General features: G+C 35.7%; 1 protein-coding gene across 6 annotated transcripts in view; it reads right to left on the bottom strand.

Annotated features, from left to right (window-relative positions):
- The window catches only part of LOC120860843 (unconventional myosin-IXa-like), a 181,065-nt gene that overhangs the window by 48,563 nt on the left and 113,573 nt on the right, over positions 1 to 18,929 (bottom strand). For 3 of the 6 annotated variants that reach the window (XM_040236546.1, XM_040236548.1, XM_040236549.1), the window contains 6 exons: positions 17,979 to 18,298; positions 15,680 to 17,287; positions 11,778 to 11,877; positions 11,046 to 11,261; positions 4,801 to 4,913; positions 1,106 to 1,248 (listed from right to left, as the gene is read on the bottom strand). In XM_040236546.1, the coding sequence (XP_040092480.1) occupies positions 1,106 to 1,248; positions 4,801 to 4,913; positions 11,046 to 11,261; positions 11,778 to 11,877; positions 15,680 to 17,287; positions 17,979 to 18,298 (2,500 nt within the window). The remainder of the gene's footprint in view (positions 1 to 1,105; positions 1,249 to 4,800; positions 4,914 to 11,045; positions 11,262 to 11,777; positions 11,878 to 15,679; positions 17,288 to 17,978; positions 18,299 to 18,929) is intronic. The other 3 variants (XM_040236550.1, XM_040236551.1, XM_040236547.1) reach the window with 2 other exon arrangements.

Here is an 18,929-nt window from a genome sequence, read left to right as displayed (position 1 = left end):
AATTAAAAATGCTCATACATACTTGAGCAAAGGGCTTGGAGAGAAAGGGCTAATCTTCAAGTGTTGGAATTACTGGAATCCTTGGAGAGTCAGTAATTCTAGCATTTAGAGAAACCGTATCAACAGATGAACTAACTGTTGGGTACCTGTTATGTGCTATGATTGATGCCCCAAAATTAAAATAACAGCTACCATTATAAAGTCCTAGCAACTGACATATAGTAGATCTTTTAGCACAACAGTTAGGATCATGGACTCTGGAGCCAGTTCACCTGAATTCAGATCTCAGCTCTAACAACTGCTATACGTGTATAAGCAAATAACTTCTCTGTGCCTCAGCTTTCTCATTTGTCGAGTGGGAAAAATAATGATACCAACCTCAAAAAATGGCTGTGAGGATCGAGTTAATACATCCAAAATGCTTAGCACAGTGCCTTTTTCATAGTAAACAATCAACTATTAGCTGCTGCTATATTACTAATTTTTACTAGGAATATATATATGGAAAAGGCAATGGCAACCCACTCCAGTACTCTCGTCTGGAAAATCCCATGGATGGAGGAGCCTGGTAGGTTGCAGTCCATGGGGTCACTAAGAGTTGGACACGACTGAGCGATTTCACTTTCACTTTTCACTGTCATGCACTGGAGAAGGAAATGGCAACCCACTCCAGTGTTCTTGCTTGGAGAATCCCAGGGATGGGGAAGCCTGGTAGGCTGCCATCTATGGGGTTGCACAGAGTCAGACACAACTGAAGCGACTTAGCAGCAGCAGCAGCCGGAATATATATTTGTTAGGTGAATGAATGGTGGCTAAATTTTTACACTTTAGAAAACTGAGGCTAATCAAAGATTCGCAATTATTCTTGAACTTGTTGTTACTTCATTGTTTTGGTGCCGTATTTCCTTGAAGGAAATACTACTCTTATAGGTAAAATGTAATTCTATAATTATCTTTTAGTTAAGGAAGGATTTAACAATCTTGGTCCTATCTCACTAGAATATCTTGCCAAGAGAATTACTGTTACAAATACTAGAGGGATAGAAAACTTTCAGAATGAGTAAACAAATTATGAAGACAATCTCCACCGTTTGTCCATTTTTACCATCTGGAAACTGATGAGCTGGAATCATATCTGAGCCAGCAAAGAGTGCTGAAACCTCTGAGTGGGTATCAGGTTTCACTCTGGTAGTCTTCTTCTCCCCTTGTTTCCCTTTGGCCCAGAATCTCATCTTAGCTCTCTGAGGTCTGTTAAGCAAAAAAAAAAAAGGTAAAAATGGCAATCAGCATGTCCTATTGACATTATCTGTATATCACTTTAAGTTACATAAACAACTTTCATATGAATTAATTCATTTAACCTTCACAGTTAAGCTTAAGTCATATTTAATCTTCAATTGTACAGTTAAAATTCATCTGGAAAGTAAATGATAGCCTCATCTTGAAAACAGAAATGAGATCCAGAGATGTTAACTAAAACCACCATTTATATGAGTTATTATCATATAATCATATTAGTTATTATCATATAAGTACTTAGAGTTATGCCTGGAGCATAAGTACATAGAGTTACCTTAAATACCTATAACAACAAATTTACATTCAAACCATAAACAGTTTTCAGGTGAAAAACTGGTGGTTTAAGTATTAGGTGACTTTCCCAAGGTTACACAGCCAGTGAGTGACAAAGTGGAGGATCATACCTACTATGCAACATTGCCTCATTCTTAGCACTTACATACTCTCTCCCATAACATACATCAAGGAAACATCCTGAGACAATAACAGCTTACTGACCCATGTATCCTAACTCTGTACTAGGAGGCTTACTTGTACATTTAGTGTTGGTTCCTTTGTATGCTTGTCTACCAAAAAAGAAATTTTTTTTGAGCACCTACTAGAAGCCAGGCACTGGGCCTTACTTACAATGACTACTTTTCATAACTGCCAAGATAAATGAGTATTTTTATCCTAACTACACATGAACAACCTGAGGCTCAGACGGCTGATAGAGACAGAAGTTAAAATCAGGTCTATCTTCTTTGGAAGTCAATTTTCTTTTATTCATGGTGCCCTCTTTTTTTTTAATAGCATATTACTAAACTTGTACATCTATATGGTATGAAAAGAAACTGTTCAACAAAGCTTATTACAAATGATAGTTTTTCTCCTGCTATTTTTATCCCTTTTCTGATCCCTAAACAACCCTTTAGAATTTACTTAAATGGTTCTTTTAATATTCACCAAACTTATACTGCTATCATACTTGTGACCACAGATAATAAATTAAGCACATTCCAACACTCCAGTTCTATACCCTCCACAAACGCAGACATTCCCCCCAACAGAATATCACAATTTTAGTTAGGTCAATATACAGTTTTTTTTTATTCACCTTTTAGTTTAGTTCTTTAGTATTCACCTTTTTTACTATGTAAGTAATATTCACAAGTGAAGCATATAGTACCCTATATAACTCATATTTTTTAGAGTTAATATTTTATTTTATATTTGCTCATTGGTTCTACATTCAATTCACCTCCAAGTGTTTCCCTATTTGTGAGTATCTCCTCTCAATATGTTGAAATACAGTTAGGTACTCCATCAGTTCCATGTTCTTAAAGAAATCTTTCCCAGAGCCTTCTAACCTGCTCTAATCTGGAATGGTTCCCTCTGTGATTGCTGTACAACCATCATTTGTAAAGCTACTTTCAGGATCATAATGGAGATTTCTTTTGTCTCTCCTCTTGTATGATGACATGTCTTTTGGTATGGGTCTATTTTCATTCATTATGTTGAGCCTTGTCAATCTAGAAGCTCAAGTCCTTCAATTCTGTGACATTTACCTGAATTTATTAATGATTTGCTCCTCTCCATTTTCTTTGTCCTATCTTTCCAGAGTTCTTATAAATGGGTCACTGGATGTCCAAAACTGCTCCTCTAATTTTCTTATCTTTTCTTGCCTCTTCTCTCCCTTTGTCTTTTTGTTCAAATTTCTGAGAGATATCAGCTTTCTTTCTCATGCTTTGGACTTCTTTATGCTATTGTAGTTTCAATTTTCAAATGCTCTTTTTATTATTATGGATGTTTCCCTTTCGGCTCTTCTAATTTAATGAATATAGTTGTATTTCTTTATGCAGAAGATCTATTGATAGTTTTGTGTATTTGTCTTGAAGCTTTCTTTCCCCTGTATAGTTTATTTCTTCCAAGTTATATTTTATCCATTAATTTTAGTTTCTTTCATTTAAGATGTTTCCTCAAATGTGTGGTGATCATACTTGGAAACACTTCCCTTGTGGCTCAGCTGGTAAAGAATCTGCCTGCAATGCGGGAGACCTGGGTTCGATCCCTGGGTTGGGAAGGTCCCATGGAGAAGGGAAAGGCTACCCACTGCAGTATTCTAGCCTGGAGAATTCCATGGTCTGTAGTCCATGGGGTCACAAAGAGTTGGACACAACTGAGCGACTTTCACTTTCACATGCCTGGAAGTTCTAGTGTGCATTGGTGGGGCTTCCAAGCTGTGGTTGCCCTTACAGGGTTATCTGGCTGATACCAATATCTTTAGGTCTTTTCTTGAGGGTTGGACCAAAGTCCCAAAGACTCTTTGAATCATCTGCTTAGAGGGTATGTGAAACATGGGAGCTGAATACAGAATAAAATCTGGGGGATCTTAACATTCAGTATGTAGACATTCATAAAATCCCCCTGGTTCCAAATATGTACCTCAATCCTCAAGTATATCTGGTTACCTCTAAGTGCAGAAATCTTTTGTTTTATCCTTTCCAGAAAATATTTTCTCCTATTTTCTGCTAGGGTTGGGGAAGATCAGCCAGTCAGATGCTTCTTTCTCAGCTGGCTTAAGATTCAGCTTTCTCCTATCTATTAAGACATTTAAAATTTGTCTATTTACCTTTTGGATTCCACATTTTTATTATTTCTGTCTCCTGTTGCTTTGTTGCTGCTGTTGCTTTTGTCATATATAGGCTATTTTAGAAGGATGTGGAAATTAAATTTATATATTTAATCTGTTATCTCCACTTGTATATTTTTCTACTATGTTATATTTTGTTTCTCAAACTTTCACCTCCAGCATAATCTGCTCTAGATTTGTGTTACCTTGGATTATACTCTACAGTCATTGAGAAGGGTTATGAACCAGATAGATATTCAATGTGATATTCAATATCAGGGAAGACCTCATATCAGTGAGGACCCAATTGCCTTACATAATACAACAAGGGACAAAGACATACTCTTGATAAATAAAAACTTCATATACTTTCCTAAAAAGAACAGTTATTTCCTGAAAGATTTTTCCAGTTATATTTTTACAACACTTAGAGCAGAATTCAAGTCCAAAACCAGAAAATATTTTCACTCTCATCTCATCTAATGTCTTTTCTTTACAACCAAAAATCCTAAGTCATCTAATGATGTTAAGACTTTGCCCTGGGGCTTCCCTGGTGGTCTTGTGGTTAAGACTGCATTTCCACTGCATGGGGGTGTAGGTTTGATCCCTGGTCAGAGAACTAAGATTTCATGGGCCAAACAGTGTGGCCAAAAAAAAAAAAGAAAGATTTTGCCCAAATCACAGTGCTAACATATAAAAAGACAAAGTTTACTATATATATCTGAACTGTTTGTTTCTGTCAGAGTAGGTGCTTAGTATTTGCTGAAAAAATGAATTTCAAAACTTTCGAAATCAATAGCTGCTTTATGAATTATGCTTTTATAAAGATGCTCAGTATTTAGCAAATAGAATTATTTTACCCCTATTAACTTTCAGTGTATGCTTTATACCTTATATCTGACTCTGAAGCCTTCTGTCTCACTGCCAACTTCGTAATCTCTCCTTGAGACATGGTCTTATGAAGCTTTGCTTCTTCATCAACTGAAGAAAACCGCTGTGATGTCTGTAATAATTACATATGTAAAGACTTTAAAACCAAGTAATTATCATCGCACTGTAATTAAAACTCAGATTATAGAATTATTTGAGAATTATACCTATTAAAAACACACAAAAATATTCATATTACTCAGAGATTCATTAAAATAAAAGAACCTACTAAAAATTCCATTAAGTTCAAACAGTAATCCAAAGTAAAGGGCACTTGGGTCAATAAAAATGCTAAATGGGAAATACTAGCTCATGTATTCTGACAATTTAGCAAACAATATCATGTAGGGTGAATGGAAAAAAAAGAATATCAAATGGAAAAGTAAGAAAAAAAACCATCTAAAGGTAGGGACAAAACATACAGGACCTGATAAATCTAGATATATAGGATAATTAATCAGTGGTTATCAACTTAAAGACATAGCCTAAACTTTAAAGAAAAACTTCTCAAGGTCTGCAAGTAAAAAGATCAAATAACTTATAAGGGCAAGAGATTTAGACTGGCAATGGACTTACCAACAATAACAAACAAAGTAAGACAATAATAAAATAGCACTTTCAAATAACTCAGAAAAAGAAAATATGAATCAAGGACTTTATATGTAGCCAAGATGTCCCTTCAAATATCAAGGCCATAGAAAGATCTCAGGGAATTCCATATTGATGGCCCTTTGAGTAATCTAAGGGAAGAGCTTCGTCCAACCAAGAGACAAACAGGGAAACTTCTGCAAAATATTTGAAGTGATAATTTAATACATTAATAGTAGATCTAAGACAAAAACAAAGGTGGGGACTATGGTGAAAGAATTGTATACAAAATTACATATTCTGACAAAGTAGGAATAAAAGCTTAAAAAAACCGGAGTAGAAGGGAATAGAGACTAGAATAATTCACCAATAGTTGTGTCACAATAGGTAAGAATAGTACTCATTTTAAAATGACTAATTAGAGTATTATTGATTAAATTTTAAAATATTAAAGGCATTTTTTAAAGTTACATATAAAAGTAAACAATCAACAGAACAAGACCATAATGTTTACTAAACATCAAAAGAAATTTTAAAAAATAAAAGGGAAAAAAATGAACACAGTAAATTTAACATAACATGATAATAACAAAATTGCAAGTTGAGAATTAATCTCTCACTTTCATCAATAAACATGAATAGATTTAACTCACCTACTAAGGGAAAGATTTTTTAATTTGGCTCACAAAGCAGGGCCCAACTATATTGTATAAAAAACACACCTCTAAACAAAAGGATCCAGACAGGCTAAAGTTGAAAGGACAAACAACAGTATTCTTGGCAAATGGAAATAATAAGAAAACGGAGGCTGTGATATTACTAATGTAGAATTCAAGCAAAAAAACATGGAAGCTGACAAAGGACATTTTTTAATACTAAAAGGTACAATTCACAATGAGTAATAGGAATGATATTAACATTCATCTGATATAAGACAGATAAAAAATAATAAGGATATAGAAGATAAATAACATTATCAGTAAGGTAGAGATTATGGATGTATACTGAAATTTTATACTCTGGATAGAGAATACACCTTATCAAACACACAGTCAACAAGTAACAAATGCTGGCAAGGATATGGATAGAAGAGAACCCTCGTTCACTATTAGTGGGAATGTAAATTGTTATGGCTAAATCATTACATAGTATATCTAAAAGTAACATAATATTGCAATCATATATATTTCAATTTTTAAAATGCACATGGAACATTCATAAAAACTGATCACATTCTAAGTAACAAAGAAAATACCAATAAATTTGATCAAACAGAAGCATTATAAATAGTCTTTCACCAGAATACAATAAAACCAGAAACTAACAAAGATTTAAAAACAAAAAGGCTCTTCATCTGAAAACTAAAAAAAAATTTTATTAAACAAGTTTCAGGTAAAAAAAAGAAATATAAACTAAAATTACAGATTTTCTTAAAAACAATAAATCCTTTACACATTAAAATAAATGAGATACATCTGAAGTGTGACCAGAGGAGAATTAATAGCCTTAAAAACCTGTATCAATAAAAATAAATGAATTAAATTATTCACTCAAAAACTAGAAAAATAAGAAAGTAAACCAAAAGAAAATATAATAAATAATAAACATAAGGTAAAAACAGAAATCAGTGGAGAATGAAAAAAAAAAAGGATATATGATAAATAAAACCAGATCCTGTTACTCAGGAAAATATTAACAAAATAGACAAATAACTGGGTAAAGAAAAAAAAATCTATGAAATAAGAACTGACAAAAGGGAAATAACCACTGAAACAGAACTTTTTAAAATCATGAGACTACTTTATAGACCCCTATGCAAGTAAATCTGAACGATGAAATGGAAAAAAACAGTTGCCAAAATTGACCTTATTAGACAGAAAGCTTTAAAGGCTAATTCTCCTAGAAGAAATAGAAGAACTTATGCTACAAAAAAGTACCAATCCCAGATAGTTTCATAGGAAAACTCTGTCCTCTGACTTTTGGGGGGGAATAAAATATGTATGTAAATACTAAGTTTAAGGAGTTCCCTGGTTGCCTAGTGGTTAGGATCTCACTCCATGGCCAGGGGTTCAAGTTCTGTTCAGGGAACTAAGATCCTATAAGCTGAGAGGTACAGCCAAAGGAGGGTAAAAAAAAAAAATTAATGAAAATCTGAATAACAAAACTGAAAACCAGAGAGCCCTAACAGACTAGAAGAAATTAAACAAAATAAGATAGAAAAGAGTATGCTAAAAAATAAGTAAATACTAAAATTAAGTAAAAATAAGTGTATGCAATAAGCTGCTGTCCTGGGGCCACCAATCTAAACTTTTTATGGCATAAACTGTTCAATTCACCAGTTTCCCAACTTGCAACACTCATCTCAAAATCACTAGCCTAGGTTCTAAAATATTATAAGTATCCTTTCCTGACTTCCCCTTTCTGAAAAATTACTAAGACCTAGTCGAGGTGACTTTCCGCTTACTGTAAAATAAGCTAACAAACTTAGCTGTGCTTGATCAATGGGTTTTTTTCTGGCAGTTTTCTGTGGAGTAAAGAGAAGGAAAATTCAACACAGATAAGGAGTGAAGAGTGTCTCAGAGAAATACAAACAAAAACAGGAAGGTGAGAAGTACAGTAATTCTTCTGTATTGAAGAATGAAAATGAAAACTCAGTTTTATGATACAGGAGATAAAGTCAGACCCATGGAGATGACTGTTTCAAGTGTAAGGAATGGTGGAAGAAACTATACAGAGAAAACTCTGTTACCTATATCAATCCTACAAATAAGGGGTAGAAATGATTTTATTAACCCACTATCCACAAGATTCAGAGACTAAATAAAAAGCTATATGAAAGCTATCTTCAAAATGCTGCTTAGCAGAACATGTTGTTGTTCTTGGGTAAAAACCAACATGGTGTGTATAAAAACTAAGTGAAAATAGCATACAGAGACTAAACAGTTATTCAAATGGCAGAGTTACAAGTAGGAAAAAAAACCAAGGTCATAAAGATAGAAACTGCTACTCTCACTTCCACTCCTTCATTGCAGATAACAACTAATTACCGATTTGTCAACTCCAGAGGTAATGCTTATCAAATCCCCTTGAAGGAATTCATATCTGTTTCTATCTCATTAGGATCAGTTATTTCACAATGGAAACATCAGTTGATGGCTTCCTTGAGGAATGACACACTTCTTAGCAAATGTCAGAGCTACTAAGTCACTTTGTCCAGAAAAAAATAAACTACCCAGCTTTTAAAAAAATCATGTGCCCAGAAAATCAAGACCATTTACAACCCTGAAGATATTCAGAATTTGATAATTCAGTAGATTCCAGTTAGAAATAATTAGTCTTCATTTTCACAATATCAGATAACATTAGAACATGGCATATTTTCAGATAAACAGAAACATACTTTAAAACTGTCCCTACCCTTCCCACCCCCAACCCCAGTAAGTATCTGTCAGCATAGTCTAGAGAAAGCAAAGCTTCTTCATGCAAGTGTCCACCAGAAACAAACACCGCAACCTATTCCTAAAATAGCTAGTGATGAAACACAAGGACAGTGAGGAAGCTGGAGAGGTGACTAACACACTGTGCAGGAGGGTGCTCTGCAACTACTGGCATGCAGTGACCGTCAAGCAGGTGAACAGAATCCCAGGCAAAGACTGCCAGATAGAACCCTGAGAGGGGCTGAACAAGCAGAAAGCCCAGCTTCTTGGTTCATCTCAGTAAGTTCTCAGAAAGAATTCTACCACCAAAAGGACTAAGGTTTGTATCAAAGGAAACTCTCAGGAACAAAATAGCAATTACAAATGCTAAATTCTTCGACTAATAAAAACTGGAGAATAATTTAAGTATGTTCCCTATTTATACTAGAAGCATACAGCAGTGTTTTTTCGTTCAAATTAGTTTGCTCCATTACATAATTTCATCTTCAACCAAAAAGCATATGATAGAATATGTTTCAATAATTATAACTCAAAAATAGGGCCATCTCCAAAGTGGAGTTATTTAATCCTACACTGAAGAGAAGTCTTTGGTTCTAATTAGATATATTAATGAACATACAGGCTGAGCAACTTTTACCATTTGGTTCAGGGTAATGATTCATTAGTCTAATTAGATAACTGGCTGTGCATTTTTCTATTTTTGTTGGTTATTTTATTTTTTCTTCCTTAGAATATCCATATTATCATTTAAAAACTGGGTCTATCTCCAACAAAAGATAAAGACAATGAGAATATTCTGGAACTTAACGATAATTTTAATTAACTAGGTCTTTGGCACAAACAGCCTGAAAGTTAAAAAAAAAGTGAAAGTGTTAGTCTCTCAGTTGTGTCTGACTCTTTTTGACCTCATGAGCCCGCCAGGCTCCTCTGTCCACAGAACTCTCCAGGCAAGAATACTGGAGCAGGTAGACATTCTTTTCTCCAAGGGATCTTCCCGCCCCAGGGAACAAACTTGTGTCTCCCACATTGCAGGCAGATTCTTTACCATCTGAGCCACCAGAGAAGCCCCCGAACAGCTTAAAACCACTCTTTGAATATTGATAAAATATTTAATGAGTCAAAAGAAGACCATCCTAAAATGTTCCTCCCATAATGAACAGATACTACAGAAGAACATTAGAGACTAAACTTGAGAATATGCATGGAAATAAAATGCATATCACTCTACTTCCTCAGTGATAACATTTAATACACAGTAGGCATACAGGGTACTCCTACTGTATTTTCCAGGCCAATTCCAAAATCAAACACTTTATATCCATAAATACACTCAAACTTCTCAAACTATATGTACCTAATTTGGGCTGAGATATGATAATAAAGCTATTTTATTTATGCAGCTTTATTTAAACATAATGTTAATGTTATACTTTGTGATTAATATAAATTCACATTATCTACAGCCTTTTTTAGTTGGCTGGGTTGGTCCAGGAAGGTATTTTTGGCATTTCTCATTAAATTTTTAAAAAATTCATGTTTATTTTGTATTACTAAAAAATGCAGAGGGGAAGCAGGTTTAAATGCAAAAAAAAAAAAAATAGAGAGAAAAAGAGAATACTATTTCAGTTAAAAGCTACTGGATTATTTAACATATACTCTATTCACTAGGCCACAGAGAGATCAGGAAACTATGGCTAGCAGGTCAAATAAAGCCCATTGCCTGTTTTTGTAAATAGTTTTATTGGAACACAGCCATGCACCTTTGTTCACTTGCCTATGGCAGCTTCCATTCTACAACAGCAGAGTTAACTAGTTCCGACAGAGACTGTATGACCCATAGAATCTGAAATATTCAATATCTGGCCCTTTACAAAAAAAGTTTGAGGCTCTTGTTCTAGAAACTTTTAAGATAAAACACAGAAAGCTTCTACATTAGTGCTAAGTTAAATAATTTTAATATTTTTGCCTAATTTATGATTTAACTGACATATACTGCTAAAGTGCCCTTAATCCAAGTCCTGTTAAATTAAGCTTTAGCTCTAGTTGCTGTGTTCACTGAGGTTTCCCACGTACAAACCATTATATGGAGAAGAAGCTGTGAAGGTTAGCTTTAGATTAGCAAAGACTATTTCCATCAGATTTGCTTGTTGCCTATTTTTCTTATATTGCTGTAAAATTACCATTTCGGAGTCACTGTGAGAGGCCTGACCCAGGCTGGGTGCAGGCCCTAGCTCAGAGTGAGAAGCTTGGTCAAGGGAGAGAAGGGGCTCAATAATGTCATCGTAATCATCTTCCTCTGTATCCCCCTCCCCATCGGCAAAAGTACCTCTAGTCAAGAAATCGGAGCGCGTCCGCGCCATTCGAGCTTTCTTTTTATGGGCCGGTCTGGCAACCTGCTTGACCAAATGATAAAACAAATAACACAACAATGTTTTGTTTTGGTTTTTTGGGAGATGATGCCAATGAAAGACATCAAAGAGCTCATGAATTTCTTGAAACATCCCCTCCCGCCCCATGCCTTTTCCACTAGAAGTGACAGCCATAACCAAAATCAATCCATATTCATTACTCTGGACAAAGAATAAGAATGGAAGCTAAATCCACACTGTTCTTCTCCATAGCCAAGAAAGTCATCTTTCACTGCCATAATAAGTCACCAAAGTCACCTGCATAAATTGCCTTCTTTTCTTTTAGAATTCCTTTTCTGTAAATATAATCTCGATTTGTAGGCATCCTTCCCTGCCTGAAGTATTCCTCTCTGAGTATAACAGACTTAACTCATGGCTTCTTTTTCTATAAACACTTGGGAGTAAATGAGTAGATCAAGTGTTCTAACTACAAGAACAGTAATTTCCAAAACAGTATGCACGTATTTTGCATAGAAGATAAATAAAACAAAATTCAACACTTACCTCTCCTTGGGCCGGCCCAGTTAACTTTACAGGTTTCCAAGTTGGTTCATCTTGTTTCTGGAGTTGAGGATTTCCACTGTTCAAGGTGTCCTTGGTGACACTTCGGATGAAACAACAGGATTACATTTCGATTCCTAGCAGATAACTCATGGCAGCAGTCTTAAAAGGCTAGCATGAAATATAGTCTAACAAGCCAGGTCAAAGAAATGGATTTGATGATGAGAAAGGGAAAAATACTAAGTCCACAAATCTTAAGAATTAGTCTTAGAAGGGGTCTTTACACGCTCATCATTATAAAACACCTAATAAGTAGTTACCGAGTGATGAGGATCTCATTACTTTGCTTTATAGGGAGACGGTTCTATTGACAAACAAGTTTTCTTTCCGAAATCTCTCTGCAACTTTTATCTGTTGGCTTAGTTTTAAAACTTGAGGCTGTACAGAATAAAATCAACACTGACAGAGTAAGAAATTGTTATCAAACTAAAAAAAATATGCTCCAAACCGTAAAGATGGTATAGTGTTAGTTTATGAGAATTTAATTTTTGCTTGAATAACCACATGACATGACTGCTTTATCATTAAATTCTCTGCAGAAATGAATGTTTGTGTCTGATGAAAATCTGAAGAGAACCTATACTTTTCCTATACTTCTATGAACCCAATTATCTATATTAACTCAGGACCATGAATCTTAAAATTTATCAGTAACATATTGTTCATCTCTTCTTAGCAAGACTGTAAACTCACTGAAAATCATATTTTACCTTCTAGCATACTTCTGAGTTTAGTAGACATTAACTTACAATATCATTTGGCAGACTAATTGCCCTTGCATTCAAAATCTTCCATGAAGGCCTAGGTTATCTTGTACAATAATCTCTAAACACACCCTTCTTACAACTAAAATCTTCTTAAGAGACCTCCCTTTCTGACCACTATAAAATCAAGTCCAGCAATTCTAGGTTGTCCTAAAAGATTCCCTTTTGATTATTCAAATCTCTCTTGCCACAGCTGAGTCATTTATCTTTGATTTGTTCTCCAAAAGAGGGACTATTAACAGGACCTTTGATAGCACCTAGCTACTCTGATTAACTTTTAAACTCACAGCATTTTCTCTTAAGTTTCTCCATGATTTCTTTTTTGTTCTCTCTTACTAACCAGATGAAGACTATGATGCACTTACCACCCTATGGCATAGAAAGAACACTAATCTAATGCTACTTCCTAATCAGGACACCCAATGCTGATTTCTAATCAGGAAACTCAAATTCTGGGCTCAGCTATTTCTAACTATGTGACCTTATCCAGGTCATTTCATGTCCAAGGGCACCAGTGACCTCATCTATAGCATGTGGTAACTGAATAGATAACTTAGAAACACTAACATTTACAATTCTATAAAATGCTAATGTTTCTAATATTACTTACAGAATAAGAGAAGGTGTGAAGTATGGATTTTCCTTAAGCTTTCACGCAAACAATCTAATACATAATCATTCTGAAGATAAATAGTTGTTAATAAAGTAAAGTAAACTAGGTCAGGTAGCTGTTAAGACTGTATCTTGGCAAAATGATAAAAGGAGTAATTCACAAATATGATTAATGTTTTTGAAATCTGCCTCTTGAGAAATCTGTCTGCAGGTAAGGAAGCAACAGTTATAACTGGACATGGAACAACAGACTGGTTCCAAATTGGGAAAGGAGTATGTCAAGGCTATATATTGTCAGCCCTGCTTATTTAACTTATATGAAGAGTACATCATGAGAAACGCTGGGCTGGAGGAAGCACAAGCTGGAATCAAGATTGCCAGGAGAAATATCAATAACCTCAGATATGCAGATGACACCACTCTTATGGCAGAAAGTGAAGAAAACTAAAGAGCCTCTTGATGAAAGTGAAAGAGAAGAGTAAAAAAGTTGGCTTAAAACTCAACATTCAGAAAACTAAGACCATGGCATCTGGTCCCATCACTTCATGGCAAATAGATGGGGAAATAGTGGAAAAAGTGACAGACTTTATTTTTTTGGGCTCCAAAATCACTGCAGATGGTGACTGCAGCCATGAAGTTAAAAGACACTTGCTCCTTGGAAGAAAAGTTATGACCAATCTAGACAGCATATTAAAAAGCAGAAACATTACTTTGCCAACAAAGATCCATCTAGTCAGGGTATGGTTTTTCCAGTAGTCATGTATGTATGGACTATAAAGAAAGCTGAGTGCCGAAGAATTGATGCTTTTGACTCTTCAGAGTCCCTTGGACTGCAAGGAGATCCAACCAGTCCATCCTAAAGGAAATCAGTTCTCAATATTCACTGGAAGGACTAATGCTAAAGCTGAAACTCCAATACTTTGGCCACCTGATGCAAAGAACTGACTCATTTGAAAAGACCCTGATACTGGGAAAGATTGAAGGCAGGAGGAGAAGGGGACAACAGAGAACGAGATGGTTGGATGGCATCACTGACTCAATGGACATGAGTTTGAGTAAACTCCGGAAGTTGGTGATGGACAGGGAGGCCTGGTGTGCTACAGTCGATGGGGTCACAAAGAGTCAGACACAACTGAGTGACTGAACTGAAGTCTTCTATAAAGCAGATTCATGGATCTAACAACTATATGCACACACACACACACACACACATCCCTCACATAACTAAATCAGAAAGGCAGAAAATAATATGTTCTTAACATTTTCTGATGGGCTTATATGCTACAGACAATATACAGGTTAATGGGCTAGACTAGGATCTCAAGCTGTCATATAGTCCAACTGCATTTTATAATATGATATAAAAATTCTTAGTGGAAAAATAAAATATCAATGATCTCTTGCCCATTTTCTGTAAAATCTGTATGCAGTTTTTTAAAGACTGAAATATTTTTTAAAAAGCTCAGGATTTGATGAGAAAGTTATTTTCACAGTTAATATGAAATTTAACTTTTTTAGCCCTAAGATATAGCTCTGCTTTCATTTAAACAGTGATATATTCTTCCACAAGAACTGAAAGAATCCACTGTGTAACTGGGCTTAATACAAATATTTTAAATTTTATAAAATTTGTTTTATGTACCACTTAAATGCTTTCTCACAGCTACCACTAGTTAAGAAAACTTAAAAGTATAAGGAACTTCTACTTATACAAGGTATCTAAAGTAGTCACAGGGAATTCTCCAGCTATCCAGTGGTCAGGACTCCAAGCTTTCACTACTGAGGGCCTAGGTTCAATCCCTGGTTGCAGTGCAGCCAAAAATAAAACTAAAATAAAGCAGCCATTCTTATAAACAGAAGGTAGAATGGTGGTTGCCAGGGGCTAGGGGTAAAGGGAAAAGAAGAGTTGCTTTCAAGGGTAACTGAATTTGTTTTGCAAGATAAAGTTCTAGATTTGTTGCACAACAATGTGCATATGGTTAACACTACTGAACTGTATACTTTAAAATGGTTAAGATGGTAAATATTATCTGGCTTTTATCCGCCCCTCTCAAAAAAGTACAAAGATATTAATGAAGACCATAAATAGGCCAACAGCTATCACAAATCCCATTAATTTTAAAGCCTGATACAAATAAGCTTGAACTGCCACACCTAATAACTGTGGGGCAACCAGCATTTGCTGAATGTCTATGGCATTTCCAGCCACTCTATGGCTCTCCACAAATGCTTTTTCCCTTAATGGGAGGGAACTAAAAATCCTGCTGCCTGTACTTAGTCAGAGACTCCCAGGGTATAATTATATCCAATTTTCAGGTGGCTGGTGTAGTCAACAATCAGGAAATTTTTAACACAGAAAATGGCTAATTTGAGTAGCACCCATACAAATAACTGAGGTAGACCAAGACACCTTAATGAAAATTTCCACAATGTTTCTCATTTATACATAGAAATAAACACTTCACTTACAGGGAACTACTCATATTTTCCTTTGGTGTGAAAAAAATGGCCTTAGTAGTTCCATCTCTGAAAGGGTCATCAGATTTATGGCTACAAGGCTGAGCCAGCCTAAGGTGTTCTCTCTTTGAGATACGACTATGAGAATGTTTACAGGCAACATTCAGTTGGGTGGACATTCTGTCTGTCTTGGATAATTCCTTGACAGTATGAGATTGGCCTGGGCCTCCTTTTCTTTCAAAGAACAGAGTGACAGGTCGGTCCTTCAAGGGTAAGTGAGCAGAGGGACTGTCTTTTGGGGCAAGAACAGAATCTTTTATAGTTACTGACGGAGTCCCAACCATACTGGGTTCTTCATCCTTATTTGGGGTTTTCAGGATGAGCAGAGAGGATGGTCTCTCTATTCTCTGCTTTGACTGATGGAAAGATGGTACCAGAAAACTCTCCCCAGTTCTTGGCTTTTCAATTGTCTTGAAGGCTTTACGCTCCTTTTCTAAAATATCTTTTTGTCGGCGAATCTGTTTCATCATCTCTTTTTCATTCTGCTGCTGCAACTGCTTTTGCCTTTCTTCCTTCTCAGTGTTCAGCTTTTCTAACTTCTTAAGAACAGCATTTGAAGAATCTGTATTCAAAGAAGCAACAACCTGATTTTCTCCTGGGAGGTGGTACTTTCCAGCTTCCCTGCTGATATCCAAAGTAAGAGATGGAAGCGTTTCTTCACTTTCCAATAGTTTGCTTCTCTGGACACTTGTGTCTAGTTGGGAGCTCGTTTTCAGTGGGTCTAGATGGGGAATATAAAAAAATGTAGGCAAACTATTTGAAACAAAGGGGTCTCTCAGCTGTGGTTTACAGGTAATAGATTCAGAACTGCAAACCAGTTTTTCCTTCATAGCCCCATTCTTTAAATGCACTGAGTCAGAGGGTGACCCCCTTTGAGTCAATGTGTAGTCAGTCTCACTTGCGGCACTGAGAGGATAGTCCTGTGGATCAAAATCTGGACTGCGAGATACCTCAGGTGGCACAAATGGCAAGTCTCTTTCATCTAGAATTAAGGGCTCTGGTTTGCTCTTTTGGCTCTCCTCAAAGCTCAGAAGTTCCAAGCTTCCTTGCGAACTTTCACTCTCAGGTGTGCCCTGTAAAGACTGAAGGCCCTCAGGCATCAGTTCCGTAGACCATCTACGTTCTTCTGAAGGAGACACACCACCAAGAGAACGGACTTTCAGCAATTCTAAGCTAAATATAGCTTGCTCTAGTTCTCTCATTCTCCGACTTTCTCTTTTGGCCCGACTCACTTTTTTCTGGTGGAGATCTTCCAAGGACTTGGGTCTCTCTCTTACAATCACATTTTCCTGCAAATCCACACCACTTTGACTTCTGGCTCTCTCCTGTCGCTTGTTTGGGGACTCATTCAAGCAGTCCATGGAACTTTCATGACTAATTCGATTACTCTCTATCACAGATTTATATTCCTCTATGGCTTTTACTCGGCTGTCAAATGAAGAATCTTCCCATTTTGAAGGGTCTGAACCGTGAATTTCCAGAGTCCCATATGGCTTGATACTTGCCAATCCAAGTTCTAGTTTTGCTTCTTTTACTCTTTGTTCTTTCAGAGATTTAAATCTATATCAAAACAGAAAAAAAAAAAAAAACCCAAATGGTTAGAGATATCTCTTGGTTACAAATGGAGAGAATAAGTTTATTCAGAATTTTTTAAAAAGTGAAAAAAAGACTCAAAAATTTTTTTTATAATATGAAGTATTTCTTTAACATGGATGCATATTTCAGAATTCTGTTTCTATGAGTGAGATGATGTTTTATTAAGTATATCACTCCTAACTGGGCACTCTAATCAAAGCATAAGTTAACTCAGAAGCAAAGCTCTCATTTTAATAACATCTTATTTCAAGATAAACCTTAAAAATGAAATTGAAGTTTCTGAAAGTAAAAACAGTTGGAATGTTGCCAATTTTTAAGGATTCAACCCAGCATAAAGTTAATTCTTAGCAGTTACAACCATAGACCATGTAGGTTTTCAATCCAATTTAATTCAATATTCTAAACCGCACAATGTGGTTTAAAACCGCTGGGGGGATCCAAATTGTACACAACCAGTTCTTGCCTGGAGAATCCCAGGGACGGGGGAGCCTGGTGGGCTGCCGTCTGTGGGGTCACACAGAGTCAGACACGACTGAAGTGACTTAGCAGCAGCAGCAGCAGCAGTTCTAATTCAAGTTTAGGCAAATGTTAGAGCAGACATATAAGCAAAGTACTTGAGAAAAGAGGAGTTAATTATTACGGCAACGAAGATTACCTTTGTCTTGCTCTGAATCCTCTATACAGGGACTGCAAAAGGATAATTTTGTTCCTTTGTTCTTGATACCTCTTACTCTCCCTGTAGCCTTTCCATCTTGCCTGTATACAGACAGCGGCCAAGTGCCTCCGCCGACAATGCTCCCTCCATCTCTGCTGGATGACGATGGCGGCAGTCCGCAGCTCCAAATACCGCTGCCTCTGTAGGTGAGCACGCCAGGAGGCTTGCAGAAGAGTGGCTGCACTTGCCATACGTAAAGCATCTTTCTGCACAGCTGCATCTCTGACTTGCTTCTGATGTACGTAATTCCTCCAGAATTGCTGTGGGGAAGACGAAATAGTAAAACTGGTATCATATAACACATTTTCATAGAAAAAAGAAATCTCTTATGTCATAACTAGAGATTAAGTAGCTAAACAGCTAAATTGTGGGTGGTTAAAGAAAAAAAAATTTTCCAGATATGCTTTGTGAAAATAACAATTTTAGATAACATAACCTTGATGAAGTTAATTATACAACTTAAAATAATTTAAGTTTTTGATGATTTCATGCCCTACAAATTAATTTTAATAAATTACATTATATTTTTACCTACAATTTGCCAGTACTAATGGGTCAATGTGTATACATTTCAAAGATTAAGATATTAAAGACTTTCTTGAACAAACAGAAAAGGTTCTATGGAAAACAGCTGTCAATGAGGGAGAAAATAAAAAGATAAATGTAAAATGAACTTGAATAATTATAACAACTATATATATCATTCTCAAATATCACTAAGAAAACTAAAAATAACTTTGTCATCAGAAATTAAGGCACATAACTCCTTTGTTCCTAATTATACCTCACAAAACATTATAACTATAAATTCAATTTAATTTCAACTGTACATTAATATATTTACTAATAGTAAATTGTATTGCCAGGTAAATCCGTTGGGTGCTATGAACA

Source organism: Oryx dammah, unplaced genomic scaffold, assembly GCF_014754425.2.
Source record: "Oryx dammah isolate SB20612 unplaced genomic scaffold, SCBI_Odam_1.1 HiC_scaffold_11208, whole genome shotgun sequence".
Taxonomy (NCBI): Eukaryota; Metazoa; Chordata; class Mammalia; order Artiodactyla; family Bovidae; genus Oryx; species Oryx dammah.
This window is presented reverse-complemented; position numbering and strand designations above follow the sequence as displayed.